Below are 9643 nucleotides of genomic sequence, written 5' to 3' on the forward strand. Positions count from 1 at the left end.
ACTAATTTTTCGACCATCGCGACCGAGATACATATTTCCAGATTTTGCCCGCGATTTAAAACCCTGTCCTCGCTATGGAAATTCGACCGAGGACATACTATAGATTTTCGACCGAGGTGCGCAAAAAATAAGTCGCAGACCTCTACCCGGGATCCTAAGGAGGACTGAGGATAAATCCTTCTCGTTGCCATCCGACACAGTTTTCCTGGGAGAGGTGGAGGACGCCTTGTAACTGCTGTTATTCCTTTGCCCAGTGGTAAATTCAGAATTCAAAGTTGTCGTGTGACCAAACAAAATATTGAGCAGCACACTGTTTACTCCATTGTCCCCAGGTAAAGTAACTAGAGCATCACTTGATTTCGGAGACAAGTTTCCTGGCGGGATGCCGCCATTTTTGCTTGCTCTCAGATTAACCCATCCGGTTCCTGCTGAAACTTGATTGGCTGAAGGTTGATCGGCTGAAGCTTACCATTAGTAGGATGTTGTTTTTTTAAAGAGAAAGCGATGGCAATCAGCCATTGATTCTGGACGCCATACTATTCTATTGCTTGTTGCTCTGGATCGGCTTCCTCCTCCTGGTTTTCTTCTTCTCTGACTTCCAATGGCTATCCACTCAAATTAACATCCGTTCGAGCTTGCGTCCGCTTCAATACTTCCAGCTATTCAGTACATTGTTTCTAGCATCTCATTTGACATTGCTGTCAGCACTTTCCGTATTTATCACTGAACGAGGTAAGCCATTTTAAGCGGTGATTTGCAGGGCAAGTGTCAGCGATAAAGCTGCCCGCGAAAAGCCCTTTCCTTTTCGGTATAAAATTGTGCGTACTATTCGGACCCACCTAGTTTCCGTTGTTTCAGCCGCTCTTTTCCGAATATTTAATTATTTTAACAAAAATTTATTAGATACTACAAACGATATACAAGCGGCAGCTCAAAAAACAGTGCTGAAAAAATGACCACTTCACGCAAAGTAAAATAACAAAACCATTACTGCAAATTGCAAACGCGGCTGACAAAAAAAAACAGTATTTTTTGTTAATTTTATCAAATCAAAACTTCATGTTCTATTGGGATTTGTGAGTCTCGAAACTATTCATCTGACATTGTTTTCTTTGAAGGCACTAAGCCCGATTTGGTAAGCTATTTTTTTCACTTTTAAGTCTGTTGAATATCGCTTTGTTCTTATTTGGTTTTATAATTTCAATTTGGTTACTTGAATTTTGAACAATTTTTTCTTCCTCTCTGGGCTAACGCAACTTCTGCAATACTTAGATTATTATTATTATTAGCTTAATTAAAATAATCAGATGGTCAAAGTATCATAATAACCGAGGTAACAGTTCTTAAATATCCTGACGATGCACTTCGTTGCAAAAACGTATGAAACCCTCATGTTAAACTGCAATAAGTCTACTAGACAACTAAATCGTTATTGTTTTTTCTTCAGAAAAGTCTGTGTCTTTTAAGAAAGCGTATGATTTTGAGTAACCGCCATAATTTGAATACATGAAATTGAGATGAAACGTTTAATCTGATTGATTCGACCTTTTAAAGCGGAGATGAATATTGTTTTCGTGTTTGTTAGTTTTTGTTCCGACTTTCGATACGTTAATCCATCATAGAAATCGTTCCAAATTGGTTTAACGAAGCTTAATAGCCATAATTGATTGGCTACAAGGAGCAAAATCTATCTTTTTGTACTTCGTATGGCGTGTGGGGGGATTATTTTCATAAGAAATTTCAAATTTTAGAAAAAAAGTTTTCATTTTGTATTATTTCATTTAATTTTTTAATGTTATTACTGCTCCATAAACCTTAACAGGCAGTCGGAACATTCAGGGCTTCGCCCTGATACGAGCAGTCTTGTTGAACTTTTATATGCTAATTAAAGTACCGCAAATAGTTATAGGAATAGATCGAGTTGTTTATCATATGAGACCCATTCGAGACCTCTGTATATAGTTTTTAAAAATTTGGGTTGATTACCCACAAGCGAACAAAGTTAAAAGAAAAATTACGATTTTACTTTCATACAGGCCTAATTGTGAAGGACCACTTTTGACAACATTTCATTTGAGTTATAGCCAAAATTTTTACATCGACCGATTGCAAATGATCTGAACTCCTTCTCTGAAAATCTAAATTTTTGATTTGAAGTTTTTTTGACGGTGTGAATATATTAGAAACCACAGATTTGAGGAAAGTTGTTACAATGAACGATTTCAAGAGTATTCATGAGTTGGGTAATTTTCTTCTCTTTCAAAAAGTTTCACACCGCGATAAGCAAAGGTAATGCAATCTGGTATTAGACTTTTTCCCGTAAATAATTTTGCTTACAGGACTTTTCTCCTGGATTCTGAACTCTTTCATATGCTTACTTCATTATAATTTCAACCAAAAAGCTGGCGTAGAGGTAACACAGCTGCTTCAGGTGGAAAAGGTTTGTGCTTCGAATCCGGCCGGGACCTGATTGTTTTCCAACCTTGAGTTTTGTGCTTTTTCGCACTATTTCCCGTCTGTTATTTTTTCCAGTAGTTCCAGTAGTTCAATTGTTTCCCCTAACTCAACTTTTTAGCTCAAGGTTAAGTTTTCTTCTAAGTTGCTGTAACACACATGCTTGACGACGAAGCCTGAGTTCGATTCCAGTCGGGTCTTACGTTTTCGCAAAATCAAAATTTTCGGCTAATCTATTAGGATTTTGTTTGTCTGCTTTTTTTGCCGTCTTAGCTCCCGCAGAACGGACTGTTTTGATGTTCGGCTTCTTTCTGGCATTTTGAAAACTCCTTGTGAAGTTTCTGATGATTGTGGTAATTTTGTTCCGGATTGTTTGGGCTTTTATAAGTTTTTTTTTTTAATTTTTCATTTGATTTTAATCTATGTCAATACTTCTTGTATCGCAAGTGACGTCATGCTCAGCTTCGCCTCTGTGCCAAAGTATTTTACCTCGGGTATTCAAAATTTTTTTCACTTCCATAGAAAACTTAATATAAACGGTAAAAATTGGCCTTTTCAGACCCGGAAAAAGCTGGTAGGTTCTTCAAATCTAAAATCGAGACTTTCTGAGAAGATAGTTCAGATCATTTGCAATAAGTTAAAGTAAAAGATTTGAAAATTCTAAATAGAGGACAAGTGTACCTTATTTACGAGTTCCATCGAGCACGCCTAAGATTGAGGTCTTTTTTTAGATCCATATCACATCAGGAAAATAAAAATAGTTTTTTTCGTTGTGGCCACTGACCGTATTCACATTTAGCTAGCAAAAGAACTTTTCTAGCAATTGATTAATTCTAGCGGGGCTAAAAAACAACAACAAAAACAGCAAAATAATTGATGAGAATTAGTCGAGTGTCGATTGATATATCATGTTATAGCGCTTTCAGCCGTGAATCAATCCACTTTTAAAAAAGTTTCTTAAAAAATTCTCAAGAAAACAATGGTTTGAACTTTGGGTCTTTCGGATGATAGACCCCAGCAAATTATAGCCCCCACGTGTTAAAAGTATAAAATGGGAGGGGTGGGTTTTAACTTTTTTGTTACCAACCTGGAAGGGCTATAATGCGCAAAGACCCGAAATGTTTGCAATTTTTTTTTGGTTTTGAGCTATTTTTTTTAAGGCTGTTATCGATGTTATAATAGCACAGAAACTTTTGTTTACGCAGTGAAGTTTTTTTATAAAGCTTAATTTAGTGCTTTTTTGGTATAAATAAGTTTGTTGGAAACAAAAAAACTACTCTCTCAAATATTGAAATCAGTGATAAGTCGAAAAAAAAATTGTTGAAAATCAATCATGCATAAACGATTATGCCCATAGTTTGAATTTGTGATTATTTTACCAAAATTGAATTAATAACCAAATAGATGGATGCTATCAGGTTTTTCAACAGGTTGTGAGTTCGGGCTCTAAATATGGGTCACCAAATTCGTTACGTTCACGAGGTCCGACGATGTTTGTGATGTTTTAAAAAACAATGTGAAATTTCAGAAAACGTAGGCTACAAGTTTCAAATATCAACCCTGTAGATGGGTGCTGTCAGAGTTTTCAAATGTTGCCTCCAAAAATGACTGTTCAAATGACTGTTAAACATTTTCAAAGAATTATGAATAACAGATCAGAGGTTTGAAAAATTACAAAATTAGAAATTCATCAAACTTAAAAACTCAAAATTAGAAACCATCCTGTAGTTGGTTGCTGTCAGGGTACACTCAGCTGTTGCAAATCTTGCCTTCAAATATGACAACTAAAAATTTTTAATTTCCGAGGTGATATTTCGAAACTGTTCCAAAAAGTTAGCCAAATGAAAAATTTCACTTTGAAATTCCCAGCTTCTTAGTGAGGCTCTGTCAGGATTCTCTCAGTCGTTGCAAATCTTGCCACCATATTTGAATGCTCAAATTCTTTTTGTTTCCGAGATATGACCTTTTTTATGATTTTTCAGGGCTATATAGGTTGCAAAACCTTGCCTTTAAATAGGACCGTTCAAATTCTTTTAGCTTCCGAGACTTGACCTTTTAATTATTTTTTACATGTTTTCGAGTAACGTAGATTTCAAAAAATTGACAAAATTTGAAATTTCAACGCTGTGATTGGGTGTTGTTATGGTTCTCTCAGGGGTTGCAAGCCTTGCCTTTAAATATGACTGTTCAAATTCATTTATTATTTTCGAGATTTGACGTTTTTCTGAGATTTTTTCTGAATTTCAAAAAAATCATTTAAAAAGTTTCATAAAGTTGGAAGTTCACAACACTATAGCTGGGTGCTTAAATGAGGTTTCAGGTGTTGCAAATTTTGTCTCAAAACATGACTGCAGAATTCCTTTTTGTTTCCAAGATATGATATTTTTCAATGTTTTTCGAAACATTACAAACTTTGAAATTCCCAAACTTACAGTGTGTTGCTCTCAGGTTACTTTCAATGGTTACATTTCTTGCCTCCAACTTTGACTGAGCAGGCGCTTGTAGTTTTCGTAATATGACGTATTATGGTTTATCGAAATTTGAACTATAAATGTAAAAAAAATTTGACTTCAAATATGACTGCTGAAATCCTTTTTGTTTCCAAGATATGATATTTTGTCAATGTTTTTCATAATATAAAATAAAACATTACAAAATTTGAAATTAACAACTCGCATCTACAACACGGTCGCTTGGAAGTATACTAGTTGCCCAGCTGAAGCTGAGGATACCTGTTTGATACATTTTATGATTATGTTGTAATGAAACAAAAGTAAAGCATAATAAGTGATAATTGGATTGAAGGAATGCCACTTTTAATGCCATTAAAAGTGGCATTCCTTCAATCCAATTATCACTTATTATGCTTTACTTTTGTTTCATTACAACATAATCATAAAATGTATCAAACAGGTATCCTCAGCTTCAGCTGGGCAACTAGTATACTTCCAAGCGACCGTGTTGTAGATGCGAGGTCGTGAGAATCTTAAATAGCAGGTCAGAGATTCAAATCTGGAACATTGAAATAGTTTTTTTGTCTATTTTGTTTTGTCTGTTGGTTATTTGTTTGATGTTCCTGGAAGATCTTTTTCGGAACTTGGATCTACATAGGATAATTAGCCTTTCAAAAGTTTACTAAGAAAAGAACTATTAAATTACCATTAACTGGCGGATTAGCAATCAGTTGCCAAATTATTTTCAATCGATTACCCTAGCTGAAAAAAAAATGAATTTTAAGTATTCATCAGTTAATTTTTGAAGGACACTGATGTGCTACTTGCCCAATAGTTAAGTACTCGTGATGATCGGTATAGATATGACGTTTCTATTTATGATATAATTTGCCGATTGTTTAGGTCTATTATTGATGGTTATGTAATTTGTCTCTATTTCAGTGTTGTTTCCACATCATATACGTTCTTACGCTCTGAAATTATGCAAGCTATGGAATTTCTTTGGGCTTAGTGGAAATCGCTGATTATCAAAGTCACAACTTGTTCATCAGATTTTGCAAATCGGACAAACATATTATGAATTAACCTCCAGGTAATTGACCAAAAATATATGTCTGTTTACTTAACAAGGTTAGAACAAAACCTAATTGAGTATTCATTTACTACTGGATACCTTCGCTTGAATGAGACGATATTTTAAACTGTAATCATTAGTTTTTACCTATCAAATTATTTGCAACTGTTATTTAAATCTAAAAATGATCATGAAAAAGTCAACTCCGATGACTATTTGTTTATTTTTCCTTGGTAAGCAGCCATATACCTATCCTAATGTAGTCTTTAGTTATTCACAAAAATGATTTTGGATCTTTTGCGTCAAGTTGCTATTGAACTGGACGTAAAAAAATTTAAAGCGCAAAAATACCCCCCAACAAGATCTGTATCTAAATACAAGTAAATTGTTGCTAGTTCTGTTTTCCTGTCACTGCTGTTTTTGCAAAAAAAATAATAAGTGTACATACTTACAGGCCAGTGACAAAGATAATTAAAAAAATAACTTGAATAACGAAAGTTACAGCTTGAGGGTTAAGGTTCTCATCGGTTCAAGCATCGGATAGTGAGAGGGAAGGAGTTTTTTTTGTGTGAGTCAGATCGAAGATCATAAAAACTTCAACCGTCCATAACAATTTGCAAAGGATCGATAACTGCAGACAAGCTTGGTGACAATACAGTGTTGTGACCAACCTTGTACTTGTCAAGACAATTCATCAATTTATTATTTTCATTCATCATCTGAATTTTTTTCTCTGTTTAGTGTTTTGCACCCTCCACGCAGTAGACATTCGTTTCCGCTTCGCCATGGAGTTCGTGCTTCCCCATAGCCAAACCACACATGGGGAACTTTGCGCCCACTACAGGTACTTTGATCTTTGAAACACAGCCCATAAACTTATGCAAAGCAGATGGTTAAACAAGACTGCTCGTTCCAGGACAACGCCCTGAAAGTTCCGACAGTCAATAAACTGGTCTCGAATAGTTTTTGGTTAATTAGTATTGACAAACTGTGAATTTTAACCTGAAAATTGAGAATGTGTATGGAATTAATAAGACGAATTAGCCTCTTATTAAATTGCCTTTGGAACCATTTTGTGGTGCGTGCGGGATAATTCGCCACGCGTAAATCATGCGTGCTGTTAAACTTCCGGCAGAAAAGTATCACAGCCCTCTTATAGTAGTCCATTGAAAATTACCAGGTCCCTTGAGAATTAGACACATAGAGCTCTCAAATTGTTTAGTAATTATGATCTCGCCATTCAGAAAGATTTCGCATCATATTTTCAAACAAATTTTATCTCTTGTTACTTCTTAAAACCTCTCCCTCACCATTTTAAGGTTGAAAATTAAAAAAAAAGTCGATAGTGGGTTTTGATGACAGATAAGTCAATCCAATTATGGTTGTTAAACCGTAAAATAAAGTGAAATATAAACAAATGTAGTAATTACAGTTTTTAATCTGAAAAGTTACTGACTCAACATATTTCGCGAGGTTTTTGAAATGAAAAATTTATACACAGATTAGTTTTCAAAATTAAAACATGCGAAATGCATGCGGGACATGTCTATCATAGTAGTACCAATTGCACAGTTAAGCATATGCGAGTTTTGTACCGTGTTAACCAATTCCCCCCTATTGCAATGGGGGAGGGGGGATTAGTTAACAAGATCCCATCGTTGCTTTAGTTCACCTGTTGTTTTGTTTTTAGTCAGTTCTACTGTTTCGTGAACTTGAAGATAGACTTGGCTCAATCTAGGCGGAAGGGAAAGGACTCAGACAAAAACCGCTTCAAAGAATTAGTGCGACCGTTATACAAACAACTCAATTGGTTTTCACTTTCATATACCGATCGAGACTCAGAAGGTTATAAACATTGATTCAGCATACAAGGGTTTTTGCATTGCAATTTTGACGCGTGTTTTCCAGACAACTTAAAAATGAATTTTTTAAATAGAGTTTTCTGAAAATCAGAGTTCCGTTCAATTGATTTTTTGAGTGCATTCCAGGATTTATTCGACTGGATTAGAAAACTGGCGAGCACATTATTTCCATCTCTTATTTTTCTTCAAGGCTGCTGTTTATGACTGGATGATGTTTTTGAACCATAGCTATGACCAATTTTTTTTTGCGTTTTTATATTCGAAAATTGCGTTTTTATTTGTGAACGGTTGTGTAGTTTTCATTTGCGCTACATCAATAATTAATAATTTTATCGATCTAGGTTGTTGCACACGTCAGCGCGTCTTGTATGAGGTTAATGGACAGAGGAAAGGTCTTTCGCCCGAAAAGTACTTGGAGAAAGTGAGCGATTTTCGGGGATACAACAAGAGGCTCATATATATTAAGGTATGACATGCTTGTTTTAACAAATTCTAACTAATTCTTATGAAATGCTTGTTTTTAAAATCAATTTTCTATTAGAAATGGATTTCATCATTTTTCCACTCAGGACACCAAAAACTCGAATTAAGAACTGATAAATTGTTTAGACGCGGTATGAACCGTTAATCTGCAAAAACATCATTACTGGACTTGGATTTGGCCAGACTTTTACCGGTTTTATCTCGATACTTGGAGATCATCACGCAGAGTTCGGTTACCTGTTTCCTTCAGGAGACCAAATAATCCGAGAGTTCAAATCAGAGAATATTGAAGATATTTTGACCTTTGATTGGTTCAAGTGGAATATAATGTGCGAAGAGCAGCCTTGGATCTGTCAACTGGACTCTGACGAATCGGTTGACTCAAATGAAAGTGACCCAAATTCACAACGCAGAAGACTGATTTAAACTATATTTCAAATTAACATTCAGCATAAACTGATTTAGTTAGTTGCATATTAGTTTTTAACTAGACTGAAGAACTTTCAAATTGAATCTTCAGGTTTTTACAGTTTTTACAATGCAGACTTTTTGTTTCTCGTGTTTTCTTGAAGAAAGGTTTTGACAACAAAAAATTGATTTAAACACTAAACCGTTCATGAAACCATAAAAGGCTTTGTTGTGTTACATAATTTGTGTGACCAATTGGTGGTAGAATTAAAAAGAACCAAAGAAAGAGCTCTAATTTTTGTAGCCGATGAACGTAGTTCAGGCTCTTGTATAAATCATGAGCTTTTTTCCGTTTTTTTCCAGGAAAAGTCTTCGTTTGTTCAGGCTCACATGAATTTCTTCATAGTTTGATTTCTTTCCAATCTTAGATCATTTCCGTTGTTGAACATCAAAAGTGTGACGGTTACAAAAAATTTGATTAAATTCTAGTGTCAATCATAAGTTTTTCTTGATATTCAAAGAGCTTCTAGGCCCTTTATTTTTACTTGAAACGTCGAAATTTTTAACAAAAAAACTTAAGTCAGGTTTCTTTTTGCTGTTTTCTTGCGTTCAATTACTCTTTTCCAACTGTCTCTTGGCTATGTTTTTTGCTTTGTCGATTCTTCTGCACCACTTCATTTTCGTATCACAGGTAGTGCAAATCTTTTCTTCTCCTTTGTGATGAACACAGCGCGTTGCCGTCTTCTTTAAATTTCGAATTGTCTATTTTCAGCCACGTCTAAATATGGTCATGTTTAATTTAATGACTCTCTCAGATGTTAACACAGGCGCAGCATAATATGATAGCACATTGTGGAGTTTTTTGCGCGGTCAGCTGGGGTTTTGATATATTCCTGTAATTTATAAGA

The 9643-nt window shown here is 35.0% G+C and overlaps 1 protein-coding gene across 2 annotated transcripts; it reads left to right on the forward strand.

Annotated features, from left to right (window-relative positions):
- Window positions 1–711: 711 nt before the first annotated feature.
- Window positions 712–8851, forward strand: LOC134856828 (uncharacterized). 2 transcript variants are annotated; one of them, XM_063873117.1, is made up of 6 exons: window positions 712–732; window positions 5850–6000; window positions 6724–6826; window positions 7673–7827; window positions 8186–8310; window positions 8454–8851. In XM_063873117.1, the coding sequence occupies exons 3-6, from the start codon at window positions 6768–6770 to the stop codon at window positions 8751–8753; spliced, it is 639 nt and encodes a 212-aa protein (XP_063729187.1). In that variant the 5' UTR covers window positions 712–732; window positions 5850–6000; window positions 6724–6767; the 3' UTR covers window positions 8754–8851. The 2 variants fall into 2 exon arrangements, with proteins under 2 accessions (XP_063729187.1, XP_063729186.1); XM_063873116.1 differs by lacking the exon at window positions 712–732 and having other exon boundaries at window positions 5693–6000.
- The last annotated feature ends 792 nt before the right edge of the window (window positions 8852–9643 follow it).

This window comes from Symsagittifera roscoffensis, chromosome 1, assembly GCF_963678635.1.
Source record: "Symsagittifera roscoffensis chromosome 1, txSymRosc1.1, whole genome shotgun sequence".
Classification (NCBI taxonomy): Eukaryota; Metazoa; Xenacoelomorpha; order Acoela; family Convolutidae; genus Symsagittifera; species Symsagittifera roscoffensis.

Coding starts and splice junctions, on each gene's coding strand:
- LOC134856828 (XM_063873117.1), top strand. CDS start 6,768: ATGGAGTTCGTGCTTCCCCATAGCCAAACCACACATGGGGAACTTTGC. Junction 7,828..8,185: donor TACCGATCGAGACTCAGAAG/GTTATAAACATT, acceptor TTATCGATCTAG/GTTGTTGCACACGTCAGCGC. Junction 8,311..8,453: donor AGAGGCTCATATATATTAAG/GTATGACATGCT, acceptor TAAATTGTTTAG/ACGCGGTATGAACCGTTAAT.